At 34.2% G+C, this 20087-nt stretch overlaps 1 protein-coding gene across 11 annotated transcripts in view; it reads left to right on the top strand.

Annotated features, from left to right (window-relative positions):
• Nucleotides 1-18603, top strand: part of OTOGL (otogelin like) — a 98319-nt gene extending 79716 nt beyond the window's left edge. The window contains exons 45-59 of one of the 11 annotated variants that reach the window (XR_010830061.1): nt 90-275; nt 766-978; nt 1878-1982; nt 2282-2389; nt 2914-3015; nt 3448-3552; nt 3639-3679; nt 4650-4713; nt 5791-5969; nt 6301-6405; nt 7211-7348; nt 9334-9379; nt 10926-11042; nt 13593-13672; nt 16185-16244. Coding sequence is in view for 7 of the 11 variants with exons in the window: in XM_066993487.1 (XP_066849588.1) it covers nt 90-275; nt 766-978; nt 1878-1982; nt 2282-2389; nt 2914-3015; nt 3448-3552; nt 3639-3679; nt 4650-4713; nt 5791-5969; nt 6301-6405; nt 7211-7348; nt 9334-9379; nt 11339-11410; nt 13593-13672; nt 16185-16385 (1745 nt within the window). In the remaining 4 variants the exon portion in view is untranslated. Of the gene's footprint in view, nt 1-89; nt 276-765; nt 979-1877; nt 1983-2281; nt 2390-2913; nt 3016-3447; nt 3553-3638; nt 3680-4649; nt 4714-5790; nt 5970-6300; nt 6406-7210; nt 9380-10925; nt 11043-11338; nt 11411-13592; nt 13673-16184 lie in introns of those variants that run through there. The other 10 variants (XR_010830062.1, XM_066993487.1, XM_066993495.1 and 7 more) reach the window with 10 other exon arrangements.
• Nucleotides 18604-20087: the final 1484 nt, after the last annotated feature.

Raw genomic sequence — 20087 nt, forward strand, 5'->3', positions numbered from 1 at the left:
TATACTTTATTGTTCCTATTACCTGTTTACCTAATGAAATTCTGAAAGAATGATAGCAACACTCAGTTTCCTCTTTTTATGACTTGCAGCATTGAATTGTCCAGAGGGCAAGGAATACCAGCCTTGTGTGCAACCGTGTGAAGCAAAGACATGCTTGAATAAGTGGCTGTATGAAGATTCTCCCTGTTCCTATTTAAGGGAAGACTGTGTGTGTAAAAATGGCACTATTCTACATAGAACAGACTCTGACCTCTGTATTCCAGAAGAAAAATGTAGTAAGTACAGCAGGACAGAGGGGTTTGGCAAATATTTGCTAATATTAACCACAGACCAGTGTAAGCTGTTTAATTTCTATTTCAGTCCTCAGTAGGAGTGAATCTGGTAGGGTTCCCTTCTGCAAAGCCTAGCTTTAATCTCAAGCTATAGCAATCTGCACTTTAACTTCACTTGCTGATGTCACTCTGCACAGGAAAAATGATGGTCATTCTTCCATAGCTCCCAGGCTTTCTTTCCTAGAGTACTAGGAAGGAGTAGAATGGACAGCTTCTTTCCCCTGCATCAACTGATTATTTCCACCCCTAGCAGATTATTTGTTCATTTGGGGTTTTTAATGTCATCATTTTTTGGAGGGATTCCTTCGTCATAATGTTCTGCAGCACTCTTATTTTATGCAGTATGGCCACCTAGATGACAAACTAATTAATAGTTGCTTGCAGGAAATCTGTGCTCTCTACTTGTCAAAGGGATATGATATTTTTCTCTCAGCATGTACAGATAACAGAGGCCAACCCCACTCTGCTGGGGAGATCTGGAATGAGTCCATGAGAGGTTGTTGCATATACAACTGCTTAGAAAATGGAACTGTTGTTGCTGTAGAACCTGAATGTAATGATGATCCACCACCAGCTTGTGAAAGAGAAGGAGAAGTTATCATCCATGTCATTGAAGAAAGGGCTTGCTGTCCCAAGAAAGTTTGTGGTATGTACCCAGCTGCACACATTTTCAGTAACATAAGTGTAAGTTAAGTGCTTGGTATTTGTTGGCAGAGGTTTATTTTTAGACAGGGTCCAAGGTAACATTTTTGAGAAGTGATTTTTAGGTAATTTTGGCTGGTTGGGTCAGCAAAGCAAAGTTCTCTGTAAGAAGTGATTCACTGAAATATGTATTTATTTATTTTGTATTCCACATCCACTAGTGAAACAAAACTCCTGTTAAAAAATGATTTTTTAAGCTCCTCAGTAGAATTTCAAAAGAAATTAACAAATACTCAATGATAGAAGTAGCTTGGTAGTTGGGGCAGTTACCAGAGCCTATGTGCATTTCTTATGAGTGTCTTGGTGCTAAGTGAAGTATCCTCTGACCTCATGCCGTTTCAAAGAAAACATTACTCTGTGATATGATCACTGATTGTATTCTACCCAGCCATGGTTTGTAGCAAAAAGAATATAGTTATTGCTGCTAAAAATGTTAAGCAGAAGATACTTCCTTCTTCATAACATCTTCAGGGAAAAAGAGAACAAATGGTCCAGCAGATCTGGTGATTTTGTTCTTTAGCTACCTGTAACTAACACTGTGTTGTTGATTTGTTTAAGGAACATTCTCACTGGGACATTTTAGCTGGCTCCATTTGTAGGAAGCAGGGCAAAGTAAGTACCTGCTTTAGGTACACTGTGCTTGCACAGTGCTACATGAACAGAGCTCTACCAGCCCTGGGTTGAGCTGGGAGGCTTACGTGCTGATGTGCAGTGCACTGCAAGCTGACTTGGACTGCTGTTAGTTTGTGGATCTCTTAGTAAATGGTATAAATACCTTGAGGTGTAGGACTTGCACTCGTATTTGTTCGTATATGTTAAAACAGATTGTTTTTTATCCCACAGAATGTAACATGTCATTGTGTGATGCCATTATTCCAACATGCAAAACCAATGAAAAATTGGTTGTAGGCTACAACCCTCTGTCCTGCTGTCCACAATACCGATGTGGTAAGGGAAACACAAAACCACAGTTACTGGGACACTTTCCAGGCTTCTACTGTCTGTAGTAAGAAAGTTTGCCTTACAGCCTGTTTTGATTTTTAGCAGAATGGGACACTGTAAATAGCTCCAGGCAATTGTATATCTATTTCAAATTCTCAATATTATTTTGTATTTGTGTTTTGTGCCAGTTTTGATTTACAATCTTTTTTTTTTTTTTTTAATAAGCAAAAGATTTCATTTTATTTATCTTTTTAGCATTGTTTCTTTGACTCTTTTTAAAGTACTGGTTATTTCATATCCTACAGAATGTGATCCTTCAGTTTGTTTCAATGCTTCTCAGCTGGACTGCAGAGAAGACCAATTTATTGTTGAAGCAAAACAGGAAGATCCCTGTTGTTTCTCTTATCTCTGTGGTAAAAAAACTCTATTATTTTTGCGGGTAACTGAGGAATAGTTAAGTATTTACAAAAATAGTATATATTTTTAAACTTTATAACTTAATCCAGGAATTCCTGAAGATGTCAGTGGGATTTCACACAGGCCAGGCTGACTGGGGCATGAATTACACTTGGGTTTGGGGATCTTTCATTTCAAACATAATTTTTAACATCATGCTTGCACTGTAGATTAATATTGTTAACATACAGTGATCTTCACCATTAAATTATATGACTTGTGCTGTCAGTGTGCCATATCATGGATCACAGCTGAACCTCAGTAGTTCCTTACCACCAAGCTGTCTATGACTTGGTGTAAGTCCTGACACTTAAGTGTATGCACTACTACATGCACTGCATGTTTCTGGATTTGAATACCAGTCCATAAAAGTTCTGTTATCCAAGTAAGAGGCATAAGACTTGTACTAATAAATAAAATGTGCACATGGTAACTTTCTATTATCTAAAATTTGTAAATATCTGTTTTGTTTTTCATTTAGTTTGTGAATCCTGTATTGAGCCTGTTCCCTTGTGTAACGAAGGGGAAATTCTCACTGTAGACCTTAATACCATACATTACTGTTGTCCTCATTACTACTGTGGTGCGTATAACTGTTGTCAGTTCAATATGTTACCAAATTTAATAAAAATGACAGGAAGTGTGCGTGGAGGTTTATTTGATGCAGCATTTATGATGTGCTTCAGCTAGAGATTAAGTGCTCTAAGTGAGGGTGTCTACATTTGAGATAGGCTCAAAGTTCTTGGTATACTCAATGGTGGTCTAACCAGAACAGTCAGTGGAGTCTGGAGAGTTTATTTAGTTCACCAAACACTGAAGAGCTACTTTCAATGTATTGGTATCTAGACACCAATACATTAATCTGGATCTAGATCTGATCCTTAGTGTTTAAATATACAATTGTTCATATACATCCATACATTAAAAACATCTGTAATAAAATAGCTTCCATGTAGTTGTACCTTTGTTGTACTCTTCATTAGTATTCTGATACCTGTCTCTTCCTCCCATTTAGTTTGTGATGAAAACCTTTGTTCTGATCCTCCTATTAATTGTACCGATGACATGAAACTTGTGAAGGAAAAAATACCTGGGCAGTGTTGTCCAGAATGGCACTGTGGTAATTATTACTTTATTCCTTAGTCACTGCAGATAATAAAAACAATTAGGTAACTGACTGATATGCTTTTCTTGTTCTCTTTTCAGAATGTAGCTGTGAAAATGCTACTACGGTGACCTGCAAATTGGTAAGAGCTGCCCTTTAAATATTTTTATTAATCATGGACTGCACTCTTACTCCTCCCTTTCCATTCTTTGTTTAATTTGTTGTAAAGGGTGATGAGTCTGAACCTGGACAGGCTAGGACTCTGCTTTTCAGCCCACAGCTCAAGCGTGTAACTCAATCAAATTTCTGTATGGTGTTGTCAGCTGTTCCCTGGGGAAATTTCACTCTGTGTGTTTTAGGATAACAAAAGAAGAAAAGCAACTGTAATATTATTTTGTTCAATATTTACTCAAAACAAAATGCTAGAACTTTCCCCACTTAAATAATTCCTAACTGTTGTTAATAATTAATGAGTAATGACCCTTATGATCATATGTATCATCTGGAGAAATGTGTTACTTTGTTAAGCATTTATGCTTTCAATTAAGATGATTTAACATTATTGAACTTAGCTATATCTTAGCTTAGATATGAGAAGTCATAAATACTTTGCTCCTTGTATGCTCCCTCAACAGGGACAGTGATCTGGAAGATAATGATAAGTGAATGTTCAAACTCCTAATATCAGGGACATTTTCCCTATTAAATGCTTGTCCCCCTTTTCCTCTTATGTGAAGATAATGTAACATGTAAACAGGAGTAGCAAAATTTAATAGCTTTTATCTATCTTTGGGAAGAAAATTCATAGCAGGCATTCTTTTGCTGATATGTTCATTATTGAAATAACTTATTATCTCAGGAAAAACTGCTGTTATAACCACTCTGCTGTTTATATTCATTCCTAGAGAAAATGAAATATTTTGCACTTATTTAAAGAGATAAATACATTGAATATTTTTGAATGTGCTATTGTTTCTTGAGGACACTGCAATTTTACTCTTCTATGGAAGCACAGGTGAAAGTGATGAAAGCAATAATTTAGATTTTTAGAGAAATTTAGAGAAATACATTTGTGTATGACTTTGCAAATTCTTTTATCTTTTTACACTCAGGGAGAAGTTAAAAAAATAGACAGTAGCATTTACAGTGCTTGCGGATGCACTCACTACATTTGTGGTAACTTTTTATTCATGTCTGCTTGGTTTTAAATTTTACTAAAAAGGGCATACAAAGAAAGAAGAAATAGGGTGATAATCACTTTCTCAATTTTAACAATCTTTTGTTATGGATGTCTACCAAGATATAGAATTATGCTGTCATTACTTAATATTATATTTTGTCTGCAAACTCATCAATTTTGTGTTTGGTCTTGAGAGGCATAGGGAGTGTATTGTGTATTAAAACTGTCCATACTCTCTCTCTTCCTCTTCTTCCTCTTCTTCCTCTTCTTCCTCTTCCTCTTCTTCTTCCTCTTCTTCTTCTTCTTCCTTCCTTCCTTCCTTTTCCTTCCTTCCTTTCTTTCTTTCTCTTTCTGTCTTTCTTTCTGTCTTTCTTTCTGTCTTTCTTTCTGTCTTTCTTTCTTTCTTTCTTTCTTTCTGCCTGCCTTTCTTCCTTTCTTCCTTTCTTTTCTTCTGCACACTATTAATCTCAAATGAGCCAGCATGTAGCCCAATTTTAAGATCAGACTTCTGCTCCCTTCTGTAACTCATTTACCTTATGCAGACTAGATTTCAGCCCACTGTCTATGGGAGTTCATGAGGCATCTCATAATCCTGACAGAAGCCCAGGCTAAACTGCCTCTGGTAGCAAAGCACAAATTTACAGTGCAGCTTGAATATATTAATGTTCCACATTTAATTGTAGGAATGCTTTATTAATTGACAAATAGGCTACATTTTATGATGTGCAGAATAATTCATGTAATTTAATTGTCCCAATGTTAAAAAACATAACTCTTTAAAAAAGAACAACAGATTATTATTATTTTTATTATTTTTAAATTCCACATTAGGAATATTGTCAATATAAGTCAGTAATGCACTTTGTAACATTTTTTTGAGCTGAATTACACCCCTTCCCTCTTTTGTTTGGTAATTAAACCCACAAACTGATCAAATCTAAAACTTGGAAGCCTTTTCCAACAAATAGGACTTTGCCCTACTTTTGTCCTCGCAGAGATTCTCTTAACTTGCTTGATGATTTTTTTTTATTTTATTTTTTTTCACTCATAACATGTTTTTCTTTTGGTGTCAGAAAAGGATGATGTGTGCATCTTCCAAGAAGTAACAGTACTGAATCCTGGACAATCAGTGATTCAGTACTTGGATGGAGACCTTTGTTATACTGTACAGTGTTTACAAGAAAAAGATCACAACACGGGATACAATGCCATGCATTTTACAACAGTGAACTGTTCCCAGCAATGTGAAGCTGTAAGTATACTTTAAACAGTGGAATGATGCAATTTGTAAGCACAACTTCACAATTAGGACAAAAATTAAAGGGCAGATTTTTGCTAGTCTAGTTTGCTCAGAAAGAATTTGAAAACTTAACAGTGATGATATATATCTTCTGCGACTCCAGGCTTCTTTTAAGAGGTGATGTTTAGCAGTGTTCGTGAATATATCCATCCATCCATCCATCCATCCATCCATCCATCCATCCATATTGTTTCTCTTGGTATTTTTATTTTCAGAATTCAATGAATTTTTATATACTGTATGTTTACAAAAAATTGTCTTTTTTTTTTTTTTTTCCTTCTAGCATCAAATATATATTCCTTCCTCCAGTCACCATAGTTGCTGTGGTACCTGTCTAAATATGTCCTGTTTTTTTCACACTGATAATGGCACACAAATTGTATATGAGGTAAGAGCCTCTGGAGAGGCACAGAAGATAAGTATAATGACATGATAAACACAGGTGTCTGATGGTCACTTAGTTAACTCATGCAGTGAGTCTTGTTTCATACTTCCTTATTGTTGCTAATGCACTTATGGGCTGTTTATGGTAAATGATATAATAGGGAAAAATTATATTTATAGACTTGCCATTTCTCAGCAGATGAATACTGTGTTTCATTTTATTGATTGTAATATCTTCCACAAAGACAGGTAAAGTCATCATTTACTTAAGGCTGGATATGTTCTAAGTGCAAGGTAGAGGTTGAATTGTAACTCTAAGTCATATCCTGTGATTGAGATGAGTTGGCAGTACTTTTGGGCTTCTGGGTCCACATCAGGACTTCTGTGTCCCCCTCTTCCCAGGGCCACTCTTTTCTCCTTTTCTGGTTTCTACAGCAAGCAAGTGTGCAAACAGAGCCACCGGGTTTCAGAATCTGACTGTTGCATTCCAGCATCCACATACAAGAACATTTAGATGTAGCCACGGCTTGGTTCATGCTTTCCATTGCTTTTAGAGCAAAAGAAAGCATTACCCTTTTTTTTCTGGCACGGACCCGTTTCATTTTGCTCTAGTACATACACCCAGTACCTCCGGGGAGGAGCTGCCACTGCAGTTAGAGGATGGTCTTTGCTGGTGTGGGTAAGCGTGCAACAAACTTTCCACTCCAGTAGGTACTGCAGCATGAAGGCAAGACTTGTACAGACATCTGGGAGTTGAGATATAGCCAAAATGTGTTTCTTTGATGACAAGTTTTGTATTACACATTCAGGAAGGAAGCACTTGGAGCACCAACTGCACAAACTACAAGTGTACAAAGACTGCTGCAGGGGCTATGATACTGGGCTCTGGTGTGGTTTGCCCCCCTTTCAATGACACTGAGTGTACAAAGGTTTGTACTTTGGGTGAGGTGAGTAACAGTAACTCATCTGTCAGTATGGAGTTTCGCCAACACTTGAAAATGCACACATACTTTGTGTGCTTTTTTAAACTTAAAAAAGTGGTAAGTTATAAAATGTAAGTGATCAACGTACAGTCTCGTTTTCTATTTTTCTGTTTGCATTTTGACTAACAGTATCTGTGAGGAGCACAGAAACTCCTTTTGGGCTTTAAAAATAAATAAAATAAACTGCTTTTGTAATATTCTTGAATTTGTGTTGCGCTTGAGATACCACTATATAAAGTGCTAACCACTAGTTCTTACTTCAGTTCAGAATAATACTTTTAAGTTTATAGTGTGTATATATTAAATAAATTGGATGAAGCAGTTCAGAAATCTTGCATATAAATGCGAACTATATTAAAAATTACTTAAGCAATGCAAGGATTAGAAGGATGACCATGTGTATATAAACTTTATTATCTCTTAAACTAAACTTTGTATGACATAACAAAAAGTATTTATCATACTTGAAAGGGTATCTACCTACACCATATAACTAAAAATGTAATTTTGGCATGCCCATATAAGCTGATTTAAAGAATGTGGATGCTTCATGTACGTTACAAATTTGTTTGAAAAATGTATACTTGTAATTTGGTACTTCCCTAATTTTATAATACTTCTCATATTTCTAGTTCTTGCACTTGTGGTATGCCATACCATATATAAGCTATCAAACAAACAAACAAAAAAACATGTAGAGAGTGTAAGTACCATCGCTGTCTTGACTACACGTTACAAATTTAGCCCAACTCTTATGAGTCCACTGCAGTTGTTTAAAATTCCTTATTTCTTCCAGTCATGAAGAAGGCATTCAATCTAAAATTAATGCGTGTTCCACTTTAACTTTATCTTTGAGTTTCTTCCTTGGAACCCTTTTGTCACTATCTATTAGGATCTTTCCTTAATAATTCTAGTTGAGATTGTAATGAACGGAGCACTAAAATTAACTTCCTGAATCAGTCTGACCTATTTTTCAGAGATGCTAAACGTAGACTTGATCCAGGCGAAAGCTCTTCTGACAGTCAGCTCAGGATAACTTTGGAACAAATACAGATTTAAGAGGCTGAGTTTAAGTGCTCATCTAAGAAGTTACTGAACAACTTAGAAATTTTTCTGTAATGAGATAAAAAATGCACACATGCATGAAACGACAGAACTTTACAAATGGAAGCTTTTGTCTTTCGTTGTAAAAGTGCTATTGATGTTCAGTTGTCTGCTTTCCACAAAGTTCTGGGCTATGCAATAAAACTGTGGGGACATGTTTCTTCCTTGCACGCATTCTGATAGACGGCAGCCTCTCTTTCTGTCTTTCTTTCCCTCGTGCTTTCTTTTAATTTCACAAGGACATTTTCTCCACTTTGATACATTTTTACTTTCTGGCTAACAAGTGACTTTAGAAAATAAAATAGCAAAGACTATTATTGTTTGAGAAAAAATAATTGAGCGCATCGATATATGTGAAATTCTGCAATTCATGTTCTGTTTCAAAAGTGTGTGTATATGTATATATACGTACATGCATATATATATCTAATGTTGTAAATAGCTCCTTATTAGGTACTAATTTTCTGCTAGGTATATAAGCAGTGTAAATCCTTTTACATCATCCACAAAGTTACATAAATGAATTTTTTAAACTTTCCTGCTAAATCTCACTGGTGGTGAAATAGATGATAATGGGCAATATAAAAAACGGCTTATAGAAACTAAGTGGCTTATTCAAAGGATACTAGATCAGGTCATATAACCAGGGACGAGTTCATTTTTGGTGTTAAAGACTAAAGAATTTGTGAACCAAACATTTGATGCATATTTGCGCAATTCTCTTGATTTAGATGATATTACTTCTTATTAGTTGGACATCTTTAAAACATGGAATCTCTTGAGATAAAATATACCTTTGCATTGGGCACAGTCTTTTTTGATATATTCTTCTTTTATTTCTCTAGAACGGAGGAATTGTGCAAACATATAATGATGGCTGCTGCAAGACCTGTAAGTGATGAAGGCTGCAGTAAATGCTAGTTTGGCTTTGGTTTTGGAGGGCTGTGTTTTTTAACCTGCTGCTGGGACACAAAGAAGGAAAAAGCATGCTGTCCCTACACAAATCAAAATTGTTATAGTTACTTAACTACTCTTATTAAACGGTCTCGCTTCATTTGGCTGCTGACTTGGTGGTTTGTAATGTTAATGTTCTGGAGTATAACCAAATCTCTCCAAATATAACCTGTAGAACATGAAATGTTATCTCAATTAAAATAATTAAAAGATTGCCTTTATTGCTAAGCAGACTCTAAAATATCACCTAAATTAGGTTCACCATAAAATATAAATATTTTCCATCTAAAATTGATACTTAATTTGATGTTAAGTCTCCAAACATACTTATTTATTCTGTTTCACTGTTGTGTATTTTCCAGGGTCAAAATACTGAAATAAAATATTTTTAATTGAAAATTATTTCTTTCCACTGTAGAAAATATATTTCAATCCCAAATGAGGAAAGGTCATTGGGAGTTGAGTAGTATTGATGTTAACAATTCTTATATAAAATTGACTTTTTAATATCTGGAAATACATTCACATTTTCTGTGTGTGTAACTTTAAAATATGATGAATGTATTTTGATGCATGTTTACCTAAGTTTACATAAGTTTATGAACACATGAAGTCTTCATTATTTAAAGTTTAAGAACAGGCTGAGAACAATCTTTGATTTTCTCTGCAGTTTTGTTTAGGAAAGGTTTTCTGAAAAAGTTCAATAATCATCTAGATGTAAAAATAAAACACTTCTGTGAAATTAATTACATAGAGCAAGAACTTGTTGAATGCTACAGAAATTACTACCTCCCTTTTTTGATCTTTTTGTGTTCAATATCAGAGTTAAAATGTACAGAAAAAAGTAGTCTTTGGATTTTTTTTTTAAACAAGGCTTTAAAAATGTTGAATAGAAAGTCACAGGCTTGTAAGTATATTGCACTGGTATTGAGTAAAATTCAGAAGTGCAATGGATTAGCTATACATGTGTTTGTATGCTAAATGATTTGGCTATATAAGGGGAAATATATTTATAAAATATAGATCAATACTCTAGTTTCCAAATTATGTAAAGCTTTGGAAGTGATCTGCAAGTATTGTTGCTCTATAATATGCATAGCATAGAAAATAGAAGCAATTTTGATATAACAAAATACCATTTTTTTTTTTGAATGAGAATCAGCAGAGAAAAGTAACACACCAGAATTGTGCTAAAATCTTATGAATCAATATTCTTTCCCTAATGCAATAAGCTATGTTGAAAAATCCTTAACTAAAACCAGAAAAAATGGGTTGGCTTTATTTAGAAAATTATCTTAAAGAATTAATGGCTACAGATTATCTGTTGACTAGGAAGATTTATAATTTTGGCCATATTCTGTGGCCTCAGGAAAGGTGTTGTTATACTTCAGAAATTCTTACTCAGGTGGCTGCTAAAAATATATATGATCCATAGACTTATACGCTATTTTATATTTATTTTTGTTTTATTTTTAACTAATAGCATGTGCCCAGTGGTGAAGCAGATAAAAACAGTATGTGTAAATAGAGCTTGCAAAACCTTGGGGTTTTAATGGGAACAAATAGTCTTTCTGGAAGAGCCTGATTCAGTGCATGCAAAGTGAGTGCATATATTTAATTCTTACCTTGCCATAGAGAGACTCATTGCAAAAGTTTGGTCTACAAGGAAGCATCATTCCAGTTTTGTGTTAATCAGGAGATTATTACTAAAGTTTAGGACATCTTTAGTGAGACTTGAAGCAGCTACAGTTTCTAAATTTGGAATACTAACAGGAACGCTCATCATCTTTTGCTAAAAGAAAAATTGCAATTGGCAGTGTAAGAATTAATGAAATGTGATTTATATAAATATGTTTTTATTTCATGAGAAACTTATATTCCTAATGGTTCTACCAGGTTCTGGATTGGGTCTATTACCCTTTGCCATTAGTCCAGTAGTGCCTACTGATAGTATTAATTGTGAACCAGGTATTATTTTTAATAATGTATTTTCTTATTTTAATAATAGTGTAAGCACTGCTTGTATATATGCATATAGGTGTCATCACCATTAAATGCATTTCATGGTATTGGGCCTGGTGCTGGGAGATGCTGATCTCCTACTGGCCTCCCAAATCAGTGACTTTTTAAAACCTGGTTAGGGTTCACTGCTCAACATCTGTCAGAATTAGGTTCATCCATTTATGTTATATGCTGCAAATGGTTCTTCCTCCTGTTTGTTTCTAAAATTGGTTTTATTACATGGACCTACTGTACAAGGTACAGTACATAATAAGAAATAACTATATAATATACAGTTATAATAAGAAATGATTTTACTTTTTAAAATATCATCATCCTTAATACTGCTACTAAGAGATTCTGATCTCGTGTTTATGTCTCTGAAGTTAATGACTAAACTGTTTTTGCCTTAAAATAGATCAAAAGTGCACATTACTGCCCTATCTCATCTTTGTAGATATGGATTTATACAGTACTTCTTTGTCACGAATAGCATGTTTTGCAAAGTTATGGAAATGTTGGGGGAAAAAAACATACAATCCTCAAAGTACAATCACGCATTAATAAATACTCTTTACAGCAGTAATCATGGGAGGTTACAGAACTGTCGCATTATGGTCATAACTCTTTGCTTTTAATGATAAGTCACAGAAATTTTAGTAAGATACCTTACTCAAATAAGGAACAAGTGAAACAAGTACACCTAATACTGAATGAAGACCTTTTTGACAGTTGAAAGTGGACGAGAGAAAAGTATAGCAGCAGAGAAGTTTTCATTAGACATAAGCACCTTATATGCTGAAATGTCATATATCTGTATGAGTTGTAGAAATATAAGGATTGTGTCGTCTATGCACATTCACGATGGCAAAAGCTTTCTGTTGGAAAAATCATAGGAATACTTTTTGTCTAGTGTTGCTGAGGAAGGAAAAGCAAGATGCTGCAGGCTAACAGTTTTGGTCCTACAGTCATCTCCTAGCTCCACAAGAGAATCCTGTTTGATCCCACAATGCTTAGATTAAAAGCTAGATGTATTATGGAGGCAGACTAATTTTCAGATACCCACTGAAGCTATGATTGCAGAATATCTTGGTTACTCAGAGCTCATTAATCCTATAAAAGTGCTCAGAAGAAAACTTGTGCTTTTTGTGTACACCTGACCATGCAGGCATGTGCTAAAGGTGAAGAGACTGCTGAATAGTGGTTATTATTTTATAAACTGCATGCCTAGAATGTCCACGTAGGAAAACAAATAGATTATTTTGATGCTTACTGGAACTGGAGATCTAAATAATTTCTGTTACACAAACAGTAATAGCAAACAGTCTGGTATGGAGTGCAGCATGGAAGATTTTATGTTTAATTATTTCAGTATTATATTACAATTTTTGTTATGTTTAAAAATGGCTTTGCACTGTACAGCTTTATTTTTCAAACAAAAGAAAAGCTCTCCTATCAATATCTCCTAGACCATACTGATAAAATGCAGTATTTTCATAATCCTGGATCTATATGCTGACTAGATGCTACATGGTTCAGTTCTGGATGGTAAAACTGCACCATTATTTAGGAAATATATGCATCTTTCTCTTTCAAAGCTTCATTCAAGGATCTCTTTGTAAGAAAAATATTGGATATCATTCTATTTAAATTCTAAGCAGCCATAGTAGCATCAAAGTTGTAACCACATTCACAGCTTTATCTTTTCAAATATCAAGTTCCGAATATCTTCTAAAATGCAGAAACAAAATCATACTTTTAATATTCCCATTAAAAAGAGAATTAATTCTATCACTATTCAAAATTACTTGATCTTTCTCTTAGTTACTAGTATTATACTTATCTTGCCATATGGACAATTTAAAACCATATTAATATTTTTGTATTTATAAAATCTGTATAGATTAATGCACAGGTTGATGCCTCATATGTGCCAGCTAAAAAATCAATAATTCCTGAAAGTATTTATTACTATATTAGTTTTTTCTAAAAAAATAATAATAATTATGAAGGTAATAGTTTCAGCGTGTACATTAATGAAACTAATGTGTAATCATTGAATTTATTTTAATAATTTAACTTTTTATTAACAAAAACATAGTACAAAAAGTATATTGATTCACTATGCCTTCTTTTTGTATTTTATCAGGCAAAAAGGAAGAAAGGATTTGCCAGAAAATGACAATCAGGACAACTATAAGAAAAAATGACTGTATAAGTCAAAGCCCGGTAAGCATAAAAAAAACTTGTGTTTTATGCTGGGCCTATGGCGTACCAGACCAAGTATTTAGAAATAAGTTATGCCTATCAACAAGCAACAAAAAATGCTGCTATCTTCTCAAAAGCAGACCTTTGACCCCAGGAATGTTATTCTACTCGTAAATGGATTAAAGTTAGCTGTTCCTGTCACTGAAAGACTGAGTCCTCCTACCTGGAAAAACATCTGGCTTCAAATGAAAAGTACACACCATAATTGCTTATAACTAACAAAGGCACTGAACTCTTCACCATGAAATAACATCCCACTCTTCAAGAGGAGTAGAAATGCTTCCACTTAGGATGTGATGGAAACACTGCTATATTTCTCCTTTAAGACCTTTACTCTGTGTGTCCTCTCCTCCCCATAGCATGTCTCCATATCATAAATTCATGCTCCCATTTATTTATGAGTCTGCTTCATATATCTCATTTCTCAGCTTTGATGTAGCTCCATCTATAAAACCCAGGACATATCTGAGGAGCAAATGGGCTTCTCATGTAGCACTTAAAAGAGAAGTAATTGACACAATATCTTGAGCCTTCTGAAATGGTTCTGATAAGATTCTGCTGAAGAACCAGTCATAAGGGAAGATGTCAAACAGCATCACAATTTGAAAGATGGGCAGGTTAATTTCCAGCCTGACAGAAGAACAACAGTGATATACCTGAGGTTTAACTGGAGGAATAAGCATGTGTGGTGTATTTATTTAGTTTTAGAAGAAAGGTAGGTAATTAGGAAGTATACGTCTGTAGATTAAATTAAAATTTTTTGCCATAGTTAAGAGCAGAGAAGATTGTAGAGACCTTCACAGTTACTTTAGCAAGCCAGGGACACCAATATAACAAAACAAATACATGGTGTTGACTAAAGCAAATAATATTAAGAAGAAAAATGTAGTCAAAACTCATAGGTTTTTAAAGTAGCGAATAGGACATTTAGCAAATAGGACAGGGAATGGCAACAAACTCATTCTAGCGTCTCTTATGAGCCAATGGTGCAATACTATCCTCTGTGCAATTGTGGTCTCCCTACATTGCTGCAGAACTAGAGAGGGTTCAGGGAAGAGCAATGAGAATGTTCACTGAGTCATTCCATGAATGACATGACGAATTAAGCCTTGCTTCTTCTGACTTCCTACCATACATTCTTTATCTTTCCTTCCACATCTATGCACCTTCTAAAAAAACATCTACAAAGAAGCCCGATCTCACCTCCATCCATCTTACAAGCCCCTTTCCCCAGCATCTTCTTTCCCATTTAATTTATTGCTGCTAGCTCAGATTCCTTCAGATTCCTTCATCCTTCACCAGAAGAATGTCCACATTTTAATGTCCACAAAATCTCTACTCACTCCCTCAGTTCTACTTCCATCCCCTTCCAGTTCTCCTACCACAAAAATACCTGAGACCTTATTTCATTGTAAGTCTTTGGCCTATCAAATGGCAGTATCTGCTGTGGCTGTGGCTGGTTTGGAGCTACATCTGTGTTCTTTGACCAGATTAATGCTGTCAAACTTCTGATATGGCTGAGCATGATTACATTTAATTGTAAATGAGATTATTAATGATTAGGACAAGATCTTAATATACTTTTTTTTCCCTGTCAAATTTCATGAAAGCCTTAAGATTAACCTTTTGATCTAATTTGTCTGGATATGTCTCACTTGTTCAGACACCGCTTGGAGGGTGTGGATCACAGTACCTTTCACAGGCTTCACTTGAATAAGAAATCAGATTGAAACACTACCATGAAAAAAAAACAACCAAACAAAAAAACACAAACAACAACAACAACAACAAACTAGGTCTAATACGGCCAATTCTGATTTTGTAGTATATCAATGTCGGCTGAAGTTTTAATTAAAAACTACTAATTTCTTTTCTGTTACAATATTACCTATGAAGATTTCATGTAATATAATAGTGAGAGAAAGACTAGCTCTGATGAAGTCTAGAGCACAAATAAATAATTTTATAGCCTGTCTCTCCCCTTGCTGTTTGACACTAAATCTACTTTGCTAATATAGTTGTTACAGTGATGACACAGCTAATGTTGTCAGGCTCTTAGTTGTGAGCAGTATGAGTGAGAAAGGAAAAGCTTTAGCACTGATATACTTTTCCTCTTGAACGTTCAAAAGGAACGATAGACTATCCTTTGTTTTGCTTAGTAGAATGTAACTTTTCAGCAGTGAACATGAAAAGGATATGAATTTGGATATGCTGTTTTGAAATTATTCATTTGTAAACTAAGGATACGATTTTGGTATCCACAGCACAAAGTTTTGCTCAAGGTTAAGACAGAATACAACCAAAATGCTTTATTTAAAAAATGTATCTCCGTTTGGAATGAATGAATTTTAGAAGATAACTTTTAAAACCAGAGTTCTTTTCAAGTATAAAAATGGATTTTAATCAGAAAGAAGTTTGAAATCTGGAAAACAAAACCTGAGATGTCTAACTACAGTTCTCTATTTACTCATAGATAAATGTGGCTTCTTGTGATGGAAAATGCCCGTCTGCAACAATTTTCAATGTCAATATTGATAGCCATTTAAGATTCTGTAAATGTTGTCGAGAAAATGGAACACGTAATCTGACTGTGCCACTACACTGCTCAGGAAATGGCACTGAAATTATGTATGTCATTCAAGAGCCTATAGAATGCTCATGCCAATGGAACTGAGCATTGCATGGATATGATTTCATCTCAAGAACTGAAATGTGTTTCATTTCACCAGACTATTTTTTCACCTTGGATGGATATACTACTCTGCAGGGAAAAAAGAAAAAAAAAAAAAAAAAAAGACACCAATTATGTTTTATAATGTAACTTTTCAAATTTAGTAGATATTATGTTGTTGATCAAATTTCCTTTTTAAATATTGGCATGTATAGAAAGAAATATATAAATCCTTTTTATCAAGGTGTAATTAACCCATCATTTACTTTTAAATGGCTCTCCAATTAATTGTTGATGTCTATGTTTCCAGTATTTTAAGATTTGGGATTATGGCTACCTGTCAAAACTTGGAATTTGTGAGTGATTCTTTTCATTTGGTTAGAAAATTTCAGTTGAGGATCATCATTGGAATTAATGTTTAAATGGAAAAGAAGCATATGGTGGTTTTGAGAATGACTGAATTTATTAAAAAAAATAGTCAGTTCAACTGAAACATTTTTTATCTCGCTGAAAGGTCTATCTTTTGTCCGTTAAGCAGTAGTCACTGACTGTACTCTGCTTAAACTGGAAGTCATTGAGAAACACCATGACTGTGGTCTGTAAGTACATGTATCTCCTGAGCATATAGAAGAAGAAGAAGAAGAATGTCCTTAAACCTTTGACGTTTATTTAATTTTGGTATATATTATAAGCAAGAAGCATGACTAGGCAAAGGCTGAAGAGTTCAGGCATTTGTCCCTTTTTTACAAATATCTAAAAGCTGTTTCTGATGTGAAGGATTCTATTTTATATCCACTTTTCAGTTTTCACAAGTAAGAAATTGGCTGTCTACTAGTGGTAGAATAAGATTCTATGTACGCATATATTTATAAAAAAAAAGGGGGGACTGGACATTTAAACCATTCAAAATGAGTTTCTTCCTTTGACAGTTTGAAATTTTGTGTTCAGTATATTTTAATAAAATATATATACTTTCTTTTTTTATATACAGAGATTTTGACTATTGACTGAATCTAGGTTTCACAATTTTTCAATACAGGAAAAAAAATCCATGTAAAATATGTTTTGAAGGGCCTAGGTGAGCTATGAGTGTTCAATCAGGTTGCAAATCTCCATGATTCAGCACCTTCAGCTGAATATGTTCTCTCCCTTGTATTAAGCATACTATGTAATCTTATCTTAAAAACTGAGGATACAATTTTTGGCTTGTTTTTAGGAGACTATTTTGCTTTATAAAGTTACCAAATGAAACTAGGCTTAAATGATGACAGTGAGAGTTTTGCCACTGACCCCAGTGGGTCAGTATAATCCTGAACACATAAATTATTTCAGAATTAAAATGTTTGTTTAAAACTCTGACAACTCTTTGGCGGACAGTTTTTATTGCAGACTGTCATCATTTAATTACAAAATGTTAGATTATTACATTGTTTGATACAAAGAAAAATAAACAATATAAAATTAAAAAAAAATCTAAAGCTATTTTGATAGTTTTTGTGAAAAATCTTGAAACTTTTGCTGTGTACAATTTGATTGCTTATAAAGAAAAATAGTATATACACTGAAATTTGTCTTTACTAAGAAGACTCTCCTCTACACAGCAATCTCCTTAAAAATAGCGACTTGGTTTAAGAATGAAAGAAAAATCCATTGTATTATTTAAAATATTTAACTATTAAAAAGAAATAGTTATCACCTAGCAATCAAGACAAAGTGCTTTTTTTGAGAAAGTATATGCTTTATTTGCACTTTTTTATGACTTGCATGGCAGATATTTCAAGATGTTATATACAAGGGCCTAGAACCAAAACGTTCTTTGACTTTGTTGTTGGAATTTGTGTACAGAAAGTTTCCACACAGGCCAGAAATGGAAATTAAATAACTGTCATAGTTATAAAGTTTGAGGTACTTGTACTGCAAAATAAAAGGACAACTATTCAAAGAAAAATACATCTCTAGGATCTCTTGATTTATTTATATGGAGACAGGAATTCTACATTTACTTCAAGAGATTTTGGCCCCAAACTTCTTAATGACATTAGCATTTAAAAAATGACTTAAGAAAGCTTCTGCAAGATAGCACTATTACACATAGTGACTGAACGCTTGCTGTATTTTGAATGAACAGCTCTGCTTTTTGTAAACAATGTGCTTTTGTAAGATTTAGAACTGTATTTGTAATTAAATAGAAATTAATAAACATTATTTTGCAGAATCATATGTATGTTAACAAGTCAGTGTTGATGTAATTTACCTTTGTCACTGATGATAATGCAGAACCTTAGATTAACCTGGAATTAAAAACAAGTAAACTTAAAATTAAATCCATGATATCATGTGATAGGAAAAATGCTATTAAAAGATTTTTCTCATTTAGCCTCTTTTTTTTTTCTTTTTTTTTTTTTTAAGTGCTACAATCAGTAGTAACTGGGCCAGGATCCTTCCTGAAGCATACAAAAAAATCTTTATGTCTTTGGTGAAGCTGAACAGAGTCTAACATTCATTTTACAGCTAAACTTCAAATTCAGACTTCTTTGGCCTGGACAGAGGATGAATGTCTATTAAAACTCATGAATCATTTTCTAGACAGAGCTCCACCCACACTATCTCCATGATGAAATTCACATAATGTGGTATATTATACATACATGAACTAACCATTGCAGCCTTCAGAACAGATATCAGGTTTGCATGAGCCTGCAGTGTGGTAGGACTGTTCTGCTCCAAATATCTTCTCAGTCTGTAACTTAAATATAAGTGTAGATACAGTTCCATGGTTGTTTAGGTTTCCCCATCTCCAACTCTGCATTCCTGCTTCGATCTTCCCCACCCAGGAATTACACATAACCTGGTTTGTGCAAGTATCTTGTGAACTGGTTTTGACAGCTGATCCAACTCAAACCTAAGCTTGTGAAATACCAAAATTAATTAGTTTGTTTATTATTGACTAAAAGAGCTTTAATATCCACAGAGTTCCCTCCCTTCTACCCCTTCTGAAACTAAGATTTGAACAATATCTACTCCCCTAAGAGAAAGGCTGGGAATGCATGCCTTTCTCTGACTCCCACACTTCCACCAGAAGATGCAAGGAACAGAGAGAGAAGCTGTGTGTGTGACCTACCACGTGCCTTACTCTGCTGTCCTGGCGTGCCATGTCATTGCTCCCCTCTATAGCTGCTTGAAACCTTCCTTCTTCCCTAGGTTTTTGCAGTTCTGTAATACTTGTGATTGCAAATGGAATTACACCATGTAAAGTGTTTACCATTAAACTATGCAGTTTTTTAGGTATTTAGATAAATATTCTCGGCACTTAGAGTCATATTGTAAGTGAATATGCTTCTACTAAACAGTAAGACTTTAGACACATTATTTGTAATGCCTGGATCTTATAATACCATTGTCTATTTATCAGCTCATTCATTAAGACCATTTTTTGCCCAACTAAACAATTAGAATTAAAAGCATAACTTCTAATGTTGGGTTTAAGTCACTTATTGTTTTCATTAATAAAAGACCTAGAATATAGATATCTGTATACTAAAAATGAAAGTAAAAGTTAATACATTTGCATGAGTTATTACTTTTCCACATTGCAGACAGACATCTTTCTAAATTCATCTGTGTACCAGTAGTTAAAAAGCACTGAGGTCTTTATAGACAGTTTCTTTTGAGAGCAGGATCATGCCTGAAATATGTTGTTTAAAT

The sequence above is a fragment of the Anser cygnoides genome, chromosome 1 (genome assembly GCF_040182565.1).
Source record: "Anser cygnoides isolate HZ-2024a breed goose chromosome 1, Taihu_goose_T2T_genome, whole genome shotgun sequence".
Lineage (NCBI taxonomy): Eukaryota > Metazoa > Chordata > Aves > Anseriformes > Anatidae > Anser > Anser cygnoides.